At 42.5% G+C, this 22348-nt stretch overlaps 1 protein-coding gene and 1 pseudogene across 4 annotated transcripts in view; one reads left to right on the top strand and one right to left on the bottom strand.

Moving 5' to 3' along the window:
- PUS7 (pseudouridine synthase 7) overlaps positions 1-22348 on the bottom strand; it is a 105127-nt gene that overhangs the window by 38658 nt on the left and 44121 nt on the right. For 2 of the 4 annotated variants that reach the window (XR_003795240.1, XM_029233636.1), the window contains exons 2-5: positions 8665-9082; positions 7693-7777; positions 7458-7559; positions 29-173 (exon numbers count right to left, since the gene is read on the bottom strand). Coding sequence is in view for 3 of the 4 variants with exons in the window: in XM_029233636.1 (XP_029089469.1) it covers positions 29-173; positions 7458-7559; positions 7693-7777; positions 8665-9082 (750 nt within the window). In the remaining variant the exon portion in view is untranslated. Of the gene's footprint in view, positions 1-28; positions 174-7457; positions 7560-7692; positions 7778-8664; positions 9083-18161; positions 18233-18664; positions 18867-22348 lie in introns of those variants that run through there. The other 2 variants (XM_029233637.1, XM_029233638.1) reach the window with 2 other exon arrangements.
- LOC114901507 lies at positions 11781-12252 on the top strand (annotated as a pseudogene).

The raw sequence follows: 22348 nt of genomic DNA, 5'->3' as shown, positions 1-22348 counted from the left end.
AGAAATGCCGAGTCACTAGCATACTTACTTGCCAGAGCCTTTTTTCCAGCTGCATGATAGGCTACAATATATTTCTTCCCCTCTCTATCTTCTGTTTTTGTTTCTAATCCTGGAAACAGAGATTTAATCGCTTGATGGATGATGGTTCTTTTCTCTTTGGTGTCCTCAATAACCTATTAAAAACACAGATAATGATACTACTAATTTGACAAACATTAAATAAGGAAATAATACTAAGGAATTAGTAAAAACACTACTCATCTTAAAAATGATGTGAAGTAACCAAAGTACAGGGGTATGATTTCAAAAGTCTTTTTTTCAATTATTTTTTTAAATTGAAGTATAGTTGATTTACAATGTTTCAGGTGTACAGCAAAGTGATTCAGTTATACATATATATATATATTCTTTTTCAGATTCTTTTCCATTATGGTTTATTACAAGATATTGAACATAATTCCCTGTGCTATACAGTAGGTCCTTGTTGTTTATCTATTTTATATACAGTAGCGTGTATCTTTTAATCCCAAATTCCTAATTTATCCTCCCTCCCCCCTTTCCCCTTTGGTAACCATAAGTTTGTTCTCCATGTCTGTGAGTCTGCTTCTATTTTGTAAATAAGTTCATTTCTATCATATTTTAGACTCCACATATAAATGATACCACATTGTATGTCTTTCTCTGTCTTACTTCATTTAGTATAATCATCTCTAGGTCCATCCATGTTGCTGCAAATGGCATTATTTCATTCTTTTTTATGCTGAGTAATATTCCATCGTACATATGTACCACATCTTTACCCATTCATCTTTCAATGGACATTCAGGTTACTTTCCTATCAGAAATCTTTTAGAGCTTCACAATACTGCAAATCCTAAGGGCCCATTTGGGACTTCCCTGGTGGCGCAGTGGTTAAGAATCCACGTGCCAATGCAGGGGACACGGATTCGATCCCTGGTCCAGGAAGATCCCACATGCCGTGGAGCAACTAAGCCCGTGCGCCACAATTAGAGGCTGCACCCTAGAGCCAAAGAGCCACAACTACTGAAGCCCGCGTACCTAGATCCTGTGCTCCAAGATCAGAAGCCACCGCAACGAGAAGCCCATAAACCACAACACAGAGTAGCCCCTGCTAGCCACAAGGAGAGAAAGCCTGCACACAGCAGCGAAGACCCAAAGCAGCCAAAAAAAAAGAAAAAACAGCCCATTTATTGACCTTGTACAGCCGCCAGGCACTGTACCAATCACTTCACAATCACTGTCTTACTTAATCCCAATCAGCTCCCTATCATGCCACCAGTATATCTACTTAAGAGATGAGGAAAGTGAGGCTGAGAGAAGTTAAGGAATGTGTCTAAGATTATATAGTTGTAGGGTGGAAGAGCCAGGTTTGAAATTCAGGCTGTCTGACTCCAGAGCCACCCAGCACAGACGCTCCCCCTTAGGGACTCGGCTGAACAATGAATACCTCAGGGCTCACAGATGGAAAAGCAGGTAAGCTGGGTCTTTGGGGATGTCAGAAACTCATTTCCCCGGATAGTCAAGTCTACTACTGCCTCCAATGAATCCTGTTCTATACTGAGTAACTTTATGATGACATTCTAGTACATCTGTTCACAAAAAAGAAAAATCTACACCAAGAAAATGTAAACTTATTAGTTACAAAACTGTTTTTCAATTTCTGAGCATGTCTTACACTGAGAAATACATTTCATACTTGGAATCAATAGCCAGCAATATGTATGTGTTTGCTCCTTATTAAAAAATCTAACAGAAATTTACAGAACAGTATTTATCCTTACGATGTGCAATGCACTGTTACTTTCTATTTTATTTTATTACATTTTAAAAATGTTGGTGAACAAGAGCTGGTTCTTTAAAAGGGTAAACAAAAATCGACAAACCTCTGGCCACCCCACCAAAACTGAATCAAGAAGAAATAGATAATTTGAACAGACCAATCACTAGAAGTGAAATAGAATCTGTAATTAAAAAACTCCCTGCAAACAAAGGTCCAGGACCAGATGGCTTCACTGGGGAATTCTACCAAACATACAAAGAACAACTTATACCGATCCTTCTCAACCTCTTCCAAAAGACTGAGGAGGAGGGAACACTCCCAAAGTCATTCTATGAAGCCACCATCACCCCATACCAAAACCAGACATAGTCACTATCAAAAAAAATAATATCTTTGATGCAAAAATTCTTAACAAAATATTAGCAAACTGAATCCAACAACAAATAAAAAAGATTATATACCATGATCAAGTTGGATTCATCCCAGGGTCACAAGGATGGTTCAACCTACGCAAATAAATCAATGTGAGGGACTTTCCATTGCAGGGGACACAGGTCGATCCCTAATTGGGGAACTAAGATTCCACATGACACATGACGCAACCAAAAAAAAAAATTCAATGTGACATCAACAAAAGAAAAAACAAAAATCACATGATCATCTCAATAGATGCAGAAAAAGCATTTGATAAAATTCAATATCCAGGGCTTCCCTGGTGGCGCAGTGGTTGAGGGTCCGCCTGCCGATGCAGGGGACGCGGGTTCGTGCCCCGGTCTGGGAAGATCCCACATGCTGTGGAGCTGCTAGGCCCGTGAGCCATGGCCACTGAGCCTGTGCGTCCGGAGCCTGTGCGTCCGGAGCCTGTGCTCCACAACGGGAGAAGCCACAACAGTGAGAGGCCCGCGTACAGCCAAAAAAAAAAAATTCAACATCCATTCATGATGAAAACTCTTATCAAAGTGGGTATAGAGGGAACAAAACTCAACATAATAAAAGCTATTTATGACAAACCCACAGCCAACCTAATACTCAAAAGTGAAAAGCTGAAAGCCTACCCACTAAAATCTGCAATAAGGATGCCCACTCTCACCACTTCTATCCAACATAGTATTGGAAATCCTAGCCATAACAATCAGACAAGAAAAAGAAATAAAAGGTATCGAAATTGGAAGGGAAGGGGTAAAACTGTCATTATATGCAGATGACATGATTTTATATACAGACAACCCTAAAGACTCCACACAAAAACTACTAGAACTGATAAATGAATTCAGCAAGGTAGCAGGATACAAGATTAACATACAGAAATCAGTTGCATTTCTTTACACTAACAATGAAATATCAGAATGGGAAAGCAAAAAGACAATCCTTTGAAAAATCGCATCAAAAAAAAAAAAAAAAAACCCAAAAACTGGGAATTCCCTGGCAGTCCAGTAGTTAGGACTCAGCACTTTCACTGCCATGGTCCCAGGTTCAATTCCCGGTCAGGGAACTTAGATCCTACAAGCTGCACAGTGCAGTGAAAAAAAAAACAACACTGAGGAATAAACCTGACCAACAAGGTAAAAGCCTTACATGCTGAGAACTATAAAACACTGATAAAGGAAACTGAAGATGATTCAAAGAAATGGAAAGATACCCCATGTTCTTGGATTGGAAGAATTAATATTGTTAAAAATGGCCATACAAAAAAAAAAAAAAAAAAAAAAATGGCCATACTACCCAAAGCAATCTATAGATTTAATGTGACCCCTATCAAATTACCCATGACATTTTTCACAGTCCTAGAACAAATAATCCTAAAATTTATATGGAACCATATAAGACGCAAAATTTCCAAAGGAATTCCGAGGAGGAAGAACAAAGCTGGAGGCATAACCCCCCCAGACTTCAAACAATATTACAAAGCTACAGTAAAACAGTGTGGTACTGGCACAAAAACAGACGCATGGATGAATGGAACAGAATAGAGAGCCCAGAAATAAACCCACACACCTATGGCTGATTAATCTTTGACAAAGGGGCAAGAATATGCAATGGGAAAAAGTCTCTTCAGCAAGTGGTGTTGGTAAAGCTGGAGAGCCACATGTAAATCAACAAAGTTAGAACACTCCCTCACACCATACCCAAAAATAAACTCAAAATGGCTTAAAGACTTAAATATAAGACTTGACACCATAAAGCTAGAAGAGAACATAGGCAAAACATTCTCTGACATAAATCGTAGCAATGTTTTCTTAGCTCAGTCTCCCAAGCCAATACATATAAAAGCAAAAATAAACAAATAGGATCTGATCAAACTTGTAAGCTTTTGCACAGCAAAGAAAAGAAAAATGAAAAAACAACTTACCACCTGGGAGAAAATATATGCAAATGATGTGACTAACAACGGATTAATTTCCAAAATACACAAACAGCTCATATAGCTCAACATCAAAAAAAAACCCCAAACAACCTAGTCAAAAAGTGGGCAGAAGACCTAAACAGACATTTCTCCAAAGAAGGTAATACAGATGGCCAATAGGCATATGAAAAGATGCTCAACAATGTTAATTACTAGAGAAATGCAAATCAAAACCACAATGAGGTACCACCTCACACTGGTCAGAATGGCCATCATTAAAAAGTCTACAAATAACAAATGCTGGAGAGGGTGTGAAGGAAAGGGAACACTTCGACACTGTTGGTGGGAATGTAAATTGGTGAAGCCACTATGGAAAACAGTCGGAAGGTTCCTCAAAAAACTAAAAATAGAATTGCCATATGATCTAGCAATCCCACTCCTGGGCATATATTCAGACAAAACTAAAATTTGAAAAGATACATGCACCCTAATGTTCACAACAGCACTATTCGCAATAGCAAAGACATGGAAACAACCATAATGTCCATCGACAGATGAATGGATAAAGATAAATGGATAAAGACGATGTGGTACATATATACAAGGTAATATTACTGAGCCATAAAAAAGAAGGAAATAATACCATTTGCAGTAACATGCATGGACCTAGGGATTATCATACTAAGTGAAGTAAGTCAGACAGAGAAAGACAAATACCATATAATATGTGATATGTGCAGTCTAAAATATGATACAAATAAAGAACTTATTTACAAAATAGAAACAGACTCACAGACGTAGAGAACAAACTTACGGTGACCAAAGGAGAAAGGGGATGGGGGGAGGAATAAATTAGGAGTTTGGGATTAACAGATACAAACTACCATATATAAAGTACATAAACAACAAGGTCCTACTATATAGCACAGGGAACTATCAATATATTCAATATCTTGTAATAAACCCTAATGGAAAAGATTATGAAAAAAGAAAAAAATATATATATATATGTAAACTGAATCACTCTGCTGTACACCAGAAACTAACACAACACTTTAAATCAACTATACTTCAATTAAAAAAAAAAAATGTTGGTTAAGCTACACTAAATTGATTTCATGACCCACTGATGGACTGCAACCTGCAAGCTAAGAAGATGTAACTACTACTAGCTAAACCTAACAATATTCTAGCAAAATTAAAAATGTAAAAGAAAAGTACACTATAATTATAGATAAGTGACATTTTCATATCAAAAAGTGAGCCAGGGAATTCCCTGGAGGTCCAGTGGTTAGGATACAGTGCTCCCACTGCTGGGGGCCTGGGTTCAATCCCTGGTGGGGGAACTAAGATCGCACAAGCGGCACAGCGCAGCATGCCCCCCACACACACCTCCACCAAAAAAGTGAGTCTACATCTAGAATTCACTGAAAGCAATGAGCTGGAATCATAATTAGTGTGTATGAATGAATACATATTCAGACCTCAAAAATTCAGAAAGTCCATCCTCCTATATTTTAGATGAGGACACTTGCCCATGGTTAATACTCTTTAATGTAAAACCTTTCAGTAGATGGCATAACTATAATTTTTAAGGGACAGTAAATCTTGCCATCTCTGTCGGAAAAGTGTATTGTGGGGCTAAGATATGTATCTGCGTTGCACAAGCAACGGAAGCGTGGATCATCCTCCTAGACTGCTCTCAAAACCAATTCTTAGGAATTTTCTCCTTGGCATTGCTGGACATTTTGTCTATGAGTAAATTCAGTAAATTAAAGATCCCTAAAATTTTAACAGTACATATTTTTGGGAAATTTTGGTGGGTAGACGAGGAGATGAGGGTTGGAGGCAAATAATAAATTCTGAAAAGTTACAGTAAACTCTTTTTACCTGGGAGCAATGGAAGGAGAAATTTCAAACAACCCCAAATCCAGCAAGTCGCCAAAATATAGGACAAAATGAATTTAATAAACTTTAAATTCTAATAATCTTGTGCTTCAAGATTCTTAAAATCTTGTAACATATTTGCTTTGCTACAGAGATCACCTAGAGCTGCTCTGTTCCGTATGGTCATCACTAGCCACACGTGGCAACTGAGCACTTGAAATGTGGCTAGTCTGAATAGAGATGTGCTACCAGTATAAAATACCACTGGATTCTGAAGACTTAGTAGGAAAAAAAGAAAGTAAAACATGTCATTAGTAATTTTTAAAATATTGATTACATATTGAAATATTTTGGGTAAATAAAATATACTGTCAAAATTATTTGCCTGTTTTTACTTTTACATTTTTTTTGAAGATTTAAAATTAAAAACATAGCTCGCATCACAGTTCCACTGGACAGGGCACTTCCCTGGCCATCCAGTGGTTGAGACTCTGCACTTCCAATGCAGGGGGCGCAGCTTCGATCCCTGGTCAGGAAACTAAGATCCCACATGCCACAGGGCACAGCCAAAAAAACAAAACAAAACAAACAAAAACAAACAACAAAACAAAAAGAATCCACCACAATTCCACTGGACAGCACTAATCGAGAATAAAATTTTCATAACAAAAAGCTTTTTAAAAGGCATTTACTGTTCTATTTAGTAGCTGAGCTCTCTTTTTCTTGAATAGCAGAAGTAGACTCAAGATGAGCAAAGCAACGCTCCCTTACCTCCTTCCCCCAATTCCTCCCCCTCCCAGAGTCCAATTTGAGACCACGAGGCCTTTGGAGCCAGGGCTTCCCTATCAGGACCATTGTCAGGCTGCGACAGTCCTTTGCAGCAGACACTGTGTGATATAATGGTCACTTTGCAGTTCTAAACAACAGATTTCTTTGTTGATTTGTGGTCACATAAAAAATTTTTTAAGCAGAAACATAACCTTTTTTTGGGGGGGGGGCCACAGCTTATCTGGATACTCGTTATCTGCCACTGATAAAAATATTTTTAGTGCAATGCACTTTTAGATCAAAAAGGGCAAAGCCATCCTTTTGTTAACTACTGTAATTCTTCCAAAAGACATTGATTAACATCCACCCAACAAAAGCAATTCAAACCCTGGGGACTTCCCTGGTGGCCCAGTGGGTAACATTCCGCACTCCCAATGTAGGGGGTCAGAGTTCGACCCCTGGCCAGGGAAGTAGATCCTGCATGCATGCCGTAACTACAAGTCCACATGCCACAACTAAGAAGTCCACACTCGGCAACTACAGATCCCGCATGCCGCAACTAAGAACCGGTGCAGCCAAAATAAATAAAAAAATAAAATTAAAAAAAAATAAAATAAAACCCTAAAAAACGTTTTCATATGTTTTTGTGCTACTTACCTCGATGGCAACACTAGTTTCCTTATTTTTAAAAAGCTGGAGCTCTTCTAAACGCTGCTTTTCTTCAGCTGTTAAAACCGTAAATACATCTTCTGAAGGATCCTTTAAAATAACCATGAGAACTCCCAGTGAGTCACACACAGAATTCAAGGCTGTCAAAGCTCTATATTTCTATGATCTCCAGGAAAGGCTATTTTTATTCAGAAGGTGACTTCTGCTAGAGAGCTGCTCTTACCTCTTCATCTACTGGGACAGACAAGTCACTCAAATGGCTGATCTGTCCATTTTTTCCTATTTCGTGAACAACGAAGTCAGAATATCTGAGGAAAAGAAAACGCAAACTCTCAGCATTAACATTTTGCTGCCTATTAATTTTAGGAGAAAGTTTCTCAACAGTAAGCCTTATCATTGTGCAAAACAGGGATTAAAAATAAAAACCTTCAGTGCAAAGTCACGGAGTTACTGTTTTCTGGTTTCACAATGAATTCTAAGCCACACCTTGGCTTGGTATCAGAATGTACAGAAAAGACCCTCTGAAATTCTAGAATAGTCTTCCAGAAAAATGCCTAAATCAAAGCTTATTAATGTTGCCCTATGATTATACAGTCCATTCTAAAGTAAATCACAAAACACAGTAAATTTAATCAAATCAGAAGCCTGTGTATCTACTGTGAACCACCCGGAAGCTTACCTTTATGCTAAATACTTTACAGACATTATTTAAAATACTCTCAACAACCCTCAGGTAGAATTATGATCCAATTTTGGACAAGGATACTGAAGCTCAGAGGAGTTAAGTAACTATGAAGTGGCTGAACTGGATTCACACCCAGATCCACCTGGCTCCAAAGACCACCTTCTTTCTCCTGCAGATGTGGCCCATTCAGGTGAAAGAGTTTAAGATTTCAAGATCAATTCAAGGGAAAACTTGAAACCATTTAAAGTAATATATTCTAAGGAAATAAACAGCACCCATTCACATATTGACAGGGGATGCCACAGGGAAATTGTTATTTAGTCATTTTATCTTCAGATAGTTTCGTTTACTCATCCAGGCAGCTTTCCTTCATCCTATTCCTTATTGACCATCAGTGTGAACAATCCTTGGGGACAGAAAGCTAAATGGAAATGGAAAAAAGGACTGCTGATTTCTTTCTAGAGAAAAGAACTAATATAACTAAAACAACCTGACATAAACGAAACATACCTTTCTTTTAAGATTCCTGAGAATCCTTGGTGAGAACTCACGAACTTGGTGATGCCCACATCCAGCTCGGTGAGCCCGTGCTTCATCATGCTGGCGAAGCTCTCTGCCTCTTCCTCCTCCTCCCCCTCCTCTGAAAGGCCATCTTCCTCCCCCTCCTCCTCCGACTGGGGGTCAGAATTCTTTTTACCCTCTCCGGCCGTTTCGGGTGGCCCAGGCACCGTTTCACCGCTGGGTAGAGAGTTGTTCTCTAGCCCGTCTTGACCTTTGGTCGGACAGCATTCTGAGACCTTCTGTCTCTTTGCCTCACCTGGGGCCACACTGTCATTATCTTCGACGGCAACGGACCCCCGTTTCAATGACACACCCGTCATATCTGTCATCTCCATTGTCAAGGTTCCAAGAAAACATTTAAGAGAACCTTTTAGAAGCAAGAAAGAGCAGGCAGTAATAATCACTTCAATAAAGAATTGGGTTTCAGCAAATAGAGGCACATTTAACTTTGTTCCTAAGGTCCTAAATATCATTTATGAAAATAATTCTCCCAAATATACTTTTAGTGGCATAGAAAAATGGCAAAATATTTCTGCAGGGAATTTGACAGCAAAAGCCTTAAAAATATGGATGCCTCTTGACCCAGAAATACTACTTTCAGGGATTATCCTAAGAAAATAATTAAGAAAGTGCTTAAAGTTTTAACTGTAAGGATGCTCATCTCAGTGCTTTTACATTAACAAAAAATTAAGAACAATGACATCTAGGTACATAAACTGAACAACATGTAGAAACAATGTGAAAAGAAACCGGGAAAGGCAGTTGCTTCTAGGAGAGGGTGTAGGTGGCTGCGGAGAGCAGGGAGACTTGTGTTTACTGAATACCACAGTTGCAGCACCTGAGTTTTGTTTCACGTATATTGTTATCGTTTAGAAAAGCTGATTAAGTTAAAAGTATATAAATAAATTTACTAACATGAGTCATTTACTAATATGACTGATACCATGTCATTTTTATTTTTTTATTATTATTATTTTTTTTGCGGTACGCGGGCCTCTCACTGCTGTGGCCTCTCCCCTTGAGGAGCACAGGCTCCAGACGCACAGGCTCAGCGGCCACGGCCCACGGGCACAGCCTCCTCCGGGGCATGTGGGATTCTCACGGACCAGGGCACAAACCCTTGTCCCCTGCATCGGCAGGTGGACTCCCAACCACTGCGCCACCAGAGAAGCCCCATGTCATATTTTTTTAAAAAGCAAGGAGAATGGGGAGTTCTTTAATGAGTATAGAGTTTCAGTATTGCAAGATGAAAAAGAGCTCTACATATTGGTTCCATTTTTATTCAGAAGGTGACTTCTGAATAAAAGTACATGTGTATGTACTTAACACTAATGAACTGCACACTTAAAAATGGTTAAAATGATGTGTATTTTGCCACAATTTAAAAAATACAGATTATCATTTAACTGGCCCATACACAATGTACCAAGCAAAAGTCTAGGAAACCATATGCACTTCCTAGTATGGAGCACACACTTATCTAAGACCGCAAGTGCCTGTCTAATTTGATCTTATTTGATGCTCTTGTTGAAATAAGGATAAAGCTTCTTCCTATATTACCTATATAGGGAAATGCTAAAATTAACATACGAACTTGGTAAACATAAAGAACATAAATGAGCAGAATATTCTAGTTCTCCAAGGCTTGGTTAATAAGAAGCCCACCTACAGAAGCATCTACAGTAGAATAATAACGATGAACTAAATTTTAAGAATCCGGGGCTTCCCTGGTGGCGCAGTGGTTGAGAGTCCGCCTGCCAATGCAGGGGACACGGGTTCGTGCCCCGGTCCGGGAAGATCCCACATGCCGCGGAGCGGCTAGGCCCGTGAGCCATGGCCGCTGGGCCTGCGCGTCCGGAGCCTGTGCTCCGCAGTGGGAGAGGCCACAACAGTGAGAGGCCCACGTACCGCAAAAAAAAAAAAAAAAACCCACAAAAAAAAGAATCCGTATTTGATCTTGCCTCATTGTCAAAAGTCAAGAATGGAAAGAAAAGTGAAAAGTGGAAGGCTACAAAAAAAAAAAGAGGGGGGAGTAGAGAAAAATGTCAGTAAAAACAATTTCCTTTGAAAGACAAAAAAAAAAAGACAATGGAAGAAACCAAGAAACAGGAACTGAAGTAGACTACAACTAGTTATACAAAATTATCTCTAATCCAAGTAAGAAAGCACTTATTCTTTATGTGTTCTAAGCAAGGTATAGTAAAAGAGAATGCTAGTTTATGAGATGCTGATGGTGTTTCATTCTCACTTTATATCAACGAAACTGTCCTCAGAGCCTGCACACCAGTGACGGAGGCAGGCAGGGCCCAGGGCTTCCCTGAGACATGGGAACACACAGAAGACCTCAGGGGGCATTGGCGTGAGGGGGTCTGAGAAGACCTCTTCCTAATGGAAGACTAGATGTGAACACCCGAGTCAAGCTTTGGGGAACGAGTAAGAGAGAGGATGTGCAAAAAGCGGTAGGAAGGTGGTACAGCATGTGCAGAGGCACGGGAGAGCATGGAGCGCGGGAGGAACCCCACTGAGCTCACCATGCATCACGAGGGTAAAACACACATGCAGAGAACCTACACTTAAAGCTGGGGAGCTGGCGGAAGCCACACCAAGCTGAACTGAGGAGATTACATCCGAAAAAACAAATCGTCATCTGATGCATAAGTCAGAGAGATTTCGCGGTATCCCTTCAAAGAGAAAAACCGGGGTTAGGCTGGGAGATTAGGTAAGACGGCAACTGAGGTAAGAAATCAGTACAACCTGATCTAAGGCTGAGGCAAAGGTGACAGAAAGGAGGGGTGGATTCAGGGACACTTAAAGAGGTGGTACGGACAGGACTGGGTGGTAAATGTGAGAGGAAAGAGGAAATGCTACAGGATGACTCAGGTTTTCTGTCTCGGGGAACTGAGAGGATAAGGGGAGCTCTTCCTGACACGGGGATCCTAGGAAGAGGCATGGTGGGTAGGAGGGATATAAGCACACGTACAGTCCTGCGGTGTTGCTGGCACCTGGGGTACATTCCATGGCCACTTATTACACTGTGTCACACATATTCTCACCCCAAACCCACAATGGCTTCCCGACGCCCCAGTGGCGGTGTGGACCTCAACCAGGGGCTGGACATGTCCTGTGAGCAGCTGATGCGGATCCGCGGGCTTCGGAGGGAGCGGCGTCACTGCATTAGTGCCTGCACGAGGCCAAGAAGGCGGTGCCGCCCACAGAGAAGCCCCAGGTGGTGAAGAAGCACCTGTGCAGCGTGATCATCCTGCCCGAGATGGTGGGCAGCATGGTGGGCATCTACAATGGCAAGACCTTCAGCCAGGTAGAAATCAGCCTGGGATGATGGACCACTACCTAGGCGAGTTCTCAGTCACCTACAATCCAGCACTGGGGCCACCCGCGCCTCCCGGTTCATCCCCCTCAAGCAGCCTGCTGGCCACTAAAGACACACACAGCTCTAGAAAAAAACGAAAACAAAAAACCCTCACAACGTTCCGAGCTGGCATGACAGGATCTACCAGCAGATCCCGATACCCTTCTTGAGGTGAGAAGAGGAGAGCACGGCCAGTAACAGCCACATCCGCAGCTGGGCTCAGACTTCACGGTCTGCAGGACGTCTACCTCCTACCCAGGACGCAGAGAACTCATCAGCCTCCCTCTCAACAACGTGATGGCCATAAGCCTGGATGGAAACACCAGTTACTTCCTCTGCTCCAACCTTCTGCTTCGGCACCATCCATCATCCAGCACCATGTGCCACTATCTTCCACACAGGCCTCCGACGACCGAGGCCCAGCCCGCACAGGTGCCCACTCCCAGCCTGACCATTCACGGGCTCTCTCTTGTGGGAGGTCCTCCACACCTGTCTCAGCCCTGGGCTCCCTTGTCTTTTGAGACTCATCTGAAGACCACGAGCCCTGACTCCCATGCCTTCCCCTCTGTTAAGTCCATGTCTTCCCATTTTACCTCCCTTCATCTGCACTACCCATGTGGGCAGCCAGATACCATGCTTTCCCTCACTACTTTCTAGCTGTGTAACTGGTCTGAGTAAATTACTTAATCTCTCCAAGCCTCTGTTCTTCAGCTGTAAAACGGGAATGATACGTGCTTCACAGGACTGTGGTGAAGATTAAATGAGATGACAAACACAGAGTGGCTGGCCACAGTAGGGACTAGATAAATGCCAGTCCCCTGTTCTCCCTCAAGAGGTCTGCAGATTCTTTGAGGACAGTAATTCTTTTGTGCCTGCCAGAGAATCCAGAGATGTATAACAAGCATCAATAGATATTTTGAAGAATTATTGAAACAGGTGCCGAAACTGTTCCCCATCTACAGGTATCAAAGACCTACTAAGTAGCAATTCCCTAATGAAATACTGGACCTGGGCAATGACATCCATGGCCACTAACATCACAAAAAATAGACAACCAGGCACTGCAGGTCGCTGAAAGGACACGCTGTTATCTATGAAGTTCTTACTGATTGAAACCCTATGTCTAACTACTAGTTTAGATGGCATACACGGACAGAAGATGTTAAACACCACCACGCAGAAGCAATTAGCAAAAGTGTGAATGTGCGAAACTCAACAAGGACCAGGACAGTCCTTCAACTAATAAACAGCAAGACAAAAAACAGGAAAGGGTAACGTACAGATAAACCTACAAAGAAATGCAATGGGTGGATCCTTCTTTGAATCCAGGTTTAAACAAATCAACTGTTTAAAAAGGTATTTATGAAACAATCAGGTATACTGAAACAGTAAGGATATTTGATGACATTGAGATAGCATGGGGCTTCCCTGGTGGCACAGTGGTTAAGAATCCGCCTGCCAATGCAGGGGACACGGGTTCGAGCCCTGGTCTGGGAAGATCCCACATGCCGCGGAGCAACTAAGCCCGTGAGCCACCACTACTGAGCCTGTGCTCTAGAGCCTGTGCTCTGCAACAAGAGAAGCCACCAGAATGAGAAGCCCACGCACCGCAACAAAGAGTAGCCCCCGCTCTCCACAACTAGAGAAAGCCCACACACAGCAACGGAGACCCAATGCAGCCAAAAATAAATAAAATTAATTAATTAGAAAACAAACAAAAAAAAGTATCTTCATTAAAAGATAACATGGTCAACTTTTTAAGGTATAATAATATCATTGTGGTTACACTTAAAAGTAGAATCTTGGTTTTAGAGATATAGGATGAAATCTTTATGGTTGAAAAGATATGAAGTCTGGACTTCGTTTCAGAATAGTTTACCAGTGATGAATGAAAGTGCAGTGGGGTATAGATTTAAAACAAGACTGGCCATGAGTTGATAATTGTTGAAACAACAATGGGTGATGAGAATATGGGGATGTCATCACATCATTCTCTCTACTTTGCATGTTTGAAATTTTTTATAATAAAAATAAGAGTTCAAGGTATAAAAAGGTACACTAATTATTCTATTCTCATCAAGCCACCACTCTGTCCAGCTCTACTGCTCCCTCTCTCCCATCACCTGTTCTTCAAACACAGAGACCTGCAGTCCCAAGATACCACCCCTTCCATCTTCATTTCTTCAAGCGCCCCAAACCTCAACAGCTCTTAACTCCTAAGCCACACTCAACACTCCTGCTCACTAGCCCAGCTGCACGATCCTTGCTAAACCTCAACCAAGTACCAATCCTACTGTCTCCATCTGTGTTCCTGGCTGCTGCTGGAGAAAACATCACCAGGTGAGGGGACTTCCTCTTGTGACAGCCCTCCATACTGCCTGGCCATCCCTGGTCAGCAGGGTCTTCTCCAAGTCCTGTGTGCCACTCACAAAGAAAACAGGGATCCTGGGACAGACACACCTCCTTCCAGCACATTCACAAGACCCCTTATTATAACCATTCTCCTGCAACTGCACCCCTCTGAAGGGAATTCCAGACTCCTTTTAACAGTCACTCACTCCTCGTCCCTGCACTCCATCCCCTCAGCAAATACTCACCGCGCACCCCTGTACCAGGCGTTATTCCAGGTACTGCATGCGACACCCTAGCAAATCAAATAAACGCCCCGCCAGCGTGGAGCTTACATTCTGGTGGAAGATCTGGCTTCTACTCCGTGCTTTTGTCCTGCTTCTCGGGTGCTCTTTTCCCCTCCTGCTCAACATGCTGCTTAAATTTGGGCTTCCCCAGTCCTGTTCCCTTCTCATTCCCAAGTTTTCCAGCCAAGACGCATCTCCAACTCCCTGATTTACTCAGGGGAGGGGTCCAAGGCAATCATAACGACCGCTAAACAATGATAGTGTACAGGGAGCTCAATCAAGCCTTGCTTCAACCCTGTGACTTAGGCATCATTAATATTCCCATCTTAGCCACTAAAAAACAGAGTATCTTGCTCTAGGTCACACAGTCTGGTAAGAGGTAGAATCAAACATCAAATTCAACATGCCCCAAAGTGATCTCATCATTTCCCACCACAAATGCACTTCTATTATTTATTTTTTAAATTAATTAATTAATTTTGGGGGGCTGTACTGGGTCTCTGTTGCTGCACGCGGGCTTTCCTTAGTTGCATGGGGCAGGGGTTACTCTTCGTTGCGGTGCGCGGGCTTCTCATTGCAGTGGCTTCTCTTGTTTCAGAGCACGGGATCTAGGCGCGTGGGCTTCGGCAGTTGTGGCTCACGGGCTCTAGAGTGCAGGCTCAGTAGTTGCGGCACAGGGCTTAGTTGCTCTGCGGCATGTGGGATCTTCCCAGACCAGGGATCGAACCTGTGTCCCCTGAATTGGCAGGCAGATTCTTAACCACTGCACCACCAGGGAAGCCCTGCACTTCTTTTAAATTGCACCTCTTACTCAAGGAATTTTAGCAACAAACTACCAGTCACCTAAGCCAAAATATGGACATCACCCCATCTCCTCACTCTCCCCTATGTGAATGAAATTCTAGAAGGTTTAGGACAGCATTGTTACACCTAACATACCTGGAATGAGAATACTAGCAGATCATGGATCTGAAGTATCAACCACTGGTTTCAACTCTTGCTTGGCAGTTTGGGCATATGACTTGGAGCCTGATCTAGGTTTTGCCATTTACCACGTGGGTCACCTCTCTTAAGTATCAGTTCCTTTCTCTTTAAAGCTGAAAATGATGACTTGGTCAAAGGTCTGTACTAGCTGCTGCTATTCAACTGTTGGTCATTAATATTTATTATGGATGGTTTCCACTGCAGAACTGTATTGCTGAGTCTGGGGAAAACCAAAGCTTCTTATGCTTCTTTTGTTCTCTGGGCTAATGATTAAACATGGCTTTCTCCTTCAGATACCATTTAATTTTAAGAGACCCTCAAAGCACTGCCAAGAGCACCAAATAAACAGACCTTTAGTATCTTTTGGCAGTCCTTTTCTTGATACTTGTGGGCACTTGCCTGATCTCTTTTTCTTGTTACATTTAGTTGTAAAGACAAGCTCATTAAACAAAAGTATACTTTCCATCTGTTTTAGCCAACGGCCCTAACACAGAGATTATTAAAGTATATATAGCACAAGTGATTATAAATCACTCAATATAAATTTTGCTAAGTTCTGTCTGTGGGCCTAGAAGCCGAGAACATATTTGCTAGAACAGGTATGCAAACGTCTGTGCTAAGGGAGGCAGAACTCAAATCAGTGTTGTTTTCTTAAGCAGAAACTACACCAAAGAAAAGACTGAAATGAAATATAATTTTTAAATGAGAGAGAGAGAGAATGAATCATGTGAACATCCAAGAGGCCAAGAAGAATTCAACCAGAAAAATAAAACAACCCTGACCGCCCCCATTTGATTTCCCTAAGGAAATGAGCTTTGCATTCAGGATAATCTAAATATACATATTCAAGCCTTCTACCTCAAAGCTGTAAAAAGTGACTGGCTTTAAAAAAAAAGGGGGGGCGATGGGGAGTAAAGGGACCAGCTTTATGAGTTTTCTAAATGGTACTAAAATTTTAAAAAAAATTTTAAGAAACATAATGCTGTACAAAAACACTATCCATGATACTAATGAGAGCTTCTCAAATGTCAACTAAAATCTTTATCGACCAGAAACTTGATGCTACGACTGGGAAGAGAATGAAATTTAATGATACTTACCCATGAACTCAAAGTCCTACACAATTCTTTAGAGGGAATACTAAAGTAATAGGTTTTATTTCTTTTACACTCTGAACGAGCCAAATGGGATTAGAAATATTACAATTTTAACAGTATTTAAAAGTCTTTTTCATTAAGACATTAGATTCACCAATAAGCTTTCTCTACAATCCACAACAAAAATAAAGTTTAGCATTTTCAAAATTTTAATACAAGACTGACAGTCCCTTAACATTACTTCCTGCAAAATGAACATCTAAAGAAGAGCCATAATAATCTTATCTGTACTTCAAAACCCTCCACAACTTCCACTTTTTAAATGCATCTATCCTCCGTCCTCTGCAAACCATCAAGAATCCCTCCAGCTTTCACAATAAAGAGCACTCTCTTCAGGGCAGCGCACATACCACACTCTAATATGCGAAGTCATTAAGTCCCTTAGATTCATTCATTTCACAAATATTTATTAACCACCTCTTATGTGTCTGGCACTGTTCCAGGCACTGGGGAAAAGAGGAAAATTTCCTACTCCCATTAAGCTTACATATCAGAGAATAAAATAAAACAATCTCAGAACATGCACGCATAAGAGCTACAAGTCAAGCAGAGTAACGACAGTGAGAGTACGAGGGGTGCTCTTTAGTGAAGTCTCTCTAACGAAGTGCCTTGTGAGCAAAGACTTGAAGGAAGAACTAGACATGAAAAGATGTGTGTGTTCGGGCAGCAGGTACAGTGCCTGTAAAGAACCTGAGCCAGGAGCAAACTCATTCAACAGACCAGCTGGACTGTTATTTCTCTCTCCTGCTTGGGGCCAGAAGCCACGTTTCATTAACAGCTCTACTGCATCAGCTTCTATCGATCAAAAGATACGTTCAAAAGGAGTTATAAATTAATACACACGAACTGTTGGCTACTTTGCCTAACGATTGAACAACATCACTGCCTATCCAGTATGAGTGTACAGTCTGATTTGGGGCAGGTGCCTCGATTGCCAAGGCAAGGAGGTGCAAGGCAACGATTGCCAAGGTGATGGGGGGCATGCCGGCTTCACAGATTAGAGACTTGAAACAAAAGTCCTTAGTAACCCTATATTTTCGGAATGAAAAAAAAAAAGTGGTCGGACAACGGAACCAAATATTTGAAAGACTAAACTCTCCAAACCCTATTTCTTGGCAGGCGCTAATACCCAGGCAATGAGGGTGTACTGTCAAACCTCTCGGTGCAGGGTTGGCGGTAACGACTCCGTGCGGATGGGTCAACACGCCCAGCAGCACCTCCTCCATCCACTCATTAAACACTGACCGAGAAAAACTCCGGTTTGCTCCTACACTGGGAGACGTATACAAAACAAGCAGTCACCTGAGTGCCTGCTTGGCACGTAGTAGGTTCGCTGTTAGTAATGACAGATAAATAAGAGAACGAAAGCACGTGGGCTGGACCCGGTACAAGCCTGGCTCAGCGGTGCACGGAAGCTATAAAGGGCTTCGGGATAAAGGCGGGTTTTCTCTTCCGGGAGGAAGAAGAGTTTAGGGAGCCTCAGGAGCAAAGAAAGGGAGGAGTGGGACTGAGATCCTCGGGCTAACAGCGCCGCGGGGAGGAGGGAGGGTGCGGCGCCTGCGAGGACCCGCCGGGAGAGCTGGGGGCGGGGCTGGCACCGCCGAACCGCAGAACCAGCCGGGCTCCCGCCACGCTCCCGCAGGCACGATCCGTAATGGAGGCGCCTCGGGCGCGCCGCGGGCTCAGACCACGGCCGGGACGCCTTCCCAGTCTACGCTACCCCTCCGGGCGGGGTTTTGGGCCGCGTGGCAGGGCCGAGGGCTGGCCGAAGAGCCCGGGCGGCTGTGGGGAGGTCGCGCACTTACCCGGGGCCTGAGAGCGCGCGCGCGGCGCGGACCGGTCGACAAGGAGGCGGGCGCGCTGCTCCGGGCGCAGGAGGGCGGCGGCGGCAAGGGCCACTCGTAAGAACCAGCCGCAAGGGCGGCCAGGCATAAGCAGCGAGCTCGGTGAGCACCTGGACCCCGCCGCGCTCAGGCAGACTCACAGCGCCTGGCCTCGCACACGTGCAGCGCAACGACGCGCCGCTCCCGGCTGGCCCCACCCCGGGGCGGAGCACGCCCTCCGCCGCCGGCCACGCCTCCTCCGCCCCCGCCCACCAACCTGTGGAGGAGGTCCCGCCCACTCCCTCCCACCCCTGCTCAGTGGCCGCCGGGAAGCCTCTTGCTTGCACCCTTTGGCCTTGCAACCTGCGAGGCTGGAGCTCACCGTGGTCCTTTCACTCCATGAGCTCTCAGGCGGTCGCACCTGCGCTTTGGCGGGGGGTATATACCCAGAGGGGAACTGCTGTGTCATATGGTAATTACATTTTTAAATTTTTGACCAACCCCCATATAGTTTTCCATAGCAGCAGTAGACTTGTTTTTAAAATCTGGGTTTACATGTGGGAATCTGGTTAGCTGATCATATGTAATTCGCTAAGACTGGTTGCGTTCTATGCTGCCTTCCGCTGATATTATTCGCCTCAGTTAAGTACTTTGAGTAGTTTTCTGTCCCTAATGCATGTACAATCACATTTTCTTGAACTGTGGTTAATTCATAGGTTAATGTACCAATGACAGCAACTGCAAGTATTTTTACCACACCCACACAGTAGAAATTCAATCTAAACTTTTAATTTTCGTATACAGTTGGCCCTTGAACAATGCAGGGGTTAGGGGCACCAACTCTGTCCAGTTGAAAATCCAAGTATAACTTTATAGTCAGCCCTTTGTATCTGCAGTTCCACATCTGTGGATTCGACTAACTGCGGATGATATAGTACTGTAGTAAGTATTTATTGAAAAAAATCTGTATAGATGGACCTGGGCAGTTCAAACTTGTATTGTTCAATGGTCAACTGTACTTTAAAAAGTACCTTCTCTGAGATTGTGGCCCAACTCCCCACAAGCACGTATGGAGAAAAGAATGTTCACGTTTCTTTGGACATTAACTGGGTCCACGGTCAAAACCTACCCTTTTTGCATTTCAGCCTAAACTTCCTTAGACAAGATCCAAGTAAAACATGCATTTTTTGCTTTTTTGTTTTCCAAAAAGGCAGCTCTTTATTGGCCTTTATAGTTAAAATAACATAGGACTGTTCAAAACTTCTTCCCCATTCCAACTCCCTCTAATAAACATTTGACAGTTTAATGTTCTCCTTGACTCTAAAATTACATCCTAACATGTATATTATGTATAATATTCAGGATCCTGCTTTTAACTCCACACCAGTACTATGGATTGCTAAGTGCCTAGCACACACAGTTTATCTTGTTTCATCCTTATTATTGTCTAGCATTCTGTCCATCTTAGATAACTCTCTCCATTCCCCAGATAGTAGTTAATTGTTTTCTGTGCTCCCTCAGTCATTGCAAACATTTCCCTTGTTGAACTTACTGCACTCAATCTTAAACTTCATCTGTTTCCTTCACTGGAATATGAATTGTTCAGAGGTAAAAATTGGGGTTTAGAGCAATCTTTTTTCTCCTTTAATTTTATTTTTTATTTTTATCAATTATACATATCTGTGATTTACAGCCAAATAATTCTATAGAAACCTTGTAAGTTTTGCAATGAAACAGAAGAGACTGTATCCCCACCCTGCCCCTTCCCTGTTTCCCTTTCCTCAAAGTCACTTCATCTTTCAACTGGTTATTTTGATTTTTTTTACCTTCATTTCTCTATGCAAAATGTTTGCATTGCTATTTCTTGATGTGTCACTTTTAGGCACTATCTATTGACTTCACTTGTGGAAAATTGGGGTTTAGCTCTTCTTCCTTCCCCCAGCCCCACCACACTTCCCTTCCCTTTATCTGCCTAATATAGTTATATTGTACCTTTTTAAAAATATTTGTTGGTTTGCACCAGGTCTTAGTTGCGGCAGGCAGGCTTCTTAGTTGCAGCATGTGGGCTCCTTAGTTGCAGCTCCAGGGCTCCTTAGTTGTGGCATGCAAACTCTTAGTTGCAGCATGCATGTGGGATCTAATTCCCTGACCAGGGACTGAACCCGGGCCCCCTGCACTGGAAGCGCAGAGTCTTATCCACTGGACTACCAGAGAAGTTCCCAGTTATACTGTACTTTTAAAAACAGATTTGTGTTTACTTCATTATAATTAGGTAAACATTACTCACATCTTGAGCGAAGTAATATACTATGATTACTTCTCCTCAATTTTTTGTTTTTCTTGCAGTTAATAATGATCTTATTTTTACTGTTCATCACTAAGCCTTCTTAATGATTGTTTAAACCTCTCCCTCCAGAGATTCAGATAGATGAGAAGTTCTATCAGTCTCATCTTTCTGAAGGAGCCTCTTCTGGAGCCTTCTGACCTGCACCATCTATGTCTAGTGCACAGCTATTGTCAGGGCTTCCCACTTTATTTTTCTCCTGTGTTGTGTCTTCTGTTTCCTATATCCCATGCATTCTTTTTCTTTGTTTAGCCCTCATTTTAGTGGAGTACATCTCCAGTAGCTTCCTGAGGAAGGAGAAATAAATGAAAGGGAAATTTTTTGAGCTCTTGAATGTCTGAACACACCTTTTTTTTTTTGGCTGTGTTGGGTCTTCGTTGCTGTGCATGGGCTTTCTCTAGTTGCGGAGAGCGGCGGCTACTCTTCGTTGTGGTATGAGGGCTTCTCATTGCAGTGGCTTCTCTTGTTTCGGAGCACGGGCTCTAGGACCGCGGGCTTCAGTAGTTGTGGCACACGGGCGTAGTTGCTCCGCGGCATGTGGGATCTTCCCAGACCAGGGCTCAAACCCATGTCCCCTGGATTGGCAGGCAGATTCTTAACCACTGCGCCACCAGGGAAGTCCCCACACCTTTATTCTTTATCCACACTTGATTGGTAGTTTACTAGTCACGTACAGAATTTCAGTTTGAAATAAATTTTCTTTGGAATTTAATAGACCTGCTCCCATGTCTTCTAGCTTTCTTTGTGACCCTTGAGAAATCAAAAGATATGCTGATTCTTGATCCTTTCTAAATGATCTCTTTTTCTCTTTGGAAGGCTAGGATTGTCTTTTTGCCCCCAGTGTGCTGCAATCTCACAATGATGAGCCTTGGGATGAGTCAAGTTGTACCCATTGTGCTTGGCACTCAGTGGGACTTCTTCAAGCTGGAAATTCATGACCTTTAGTTTAGGGGAAATTTTCTTGTTTTGTTGGTGATAACTCCTTCCCTAATCCCTGTTGTTGTTGTTTTACAATTCTTATTTTTTGTATTTTGAACACCCTGTAGTGGTCCTCTAATTTATTTTTTCTTTCATATTTTTCATTTCTTTGTCCTTTTGCTTTTTTTCCCCCTAGGATACTTCCCAACATTTATCTTCCACCTTTTTATTCAATTCTCATTTCTACTATCGTATTTTTTGTCTCTGAATGCTCCTTTTAAAATAGTAGTCTGTTACTGTTTTATGGTTGCAATGGTGTCACACATCTCAGTGTATAAATAAATAAGGTTTTCTCCTCATTGAATGGTTTCTGTTTTCTCTAAGGGCTGCTTTTTTTCCCTTCC

The sequence above is a fragment of the Monodon monoceros genome, unplaced genomic scaffold (assembly GCF_005190385.1).
Source record: "Monodon monoceros isolate NGI ecotype Baffin Bay Population unplaced genomic scaffold, NGI_Narwhal_1 Super_Scaffold_2, whole genome shotgun sequence".
Taxonomy (NCBI): Eukaryota; Metazoa; Chordata; class Mammalia; order Artiodactyla; family Monodontidae; genus Monodon; species Monodon monoceros.
Note: the sequence above shows the minus strand (reverse complement) of the source record. Positions and strands in the feature narration are given on the sequence as shown.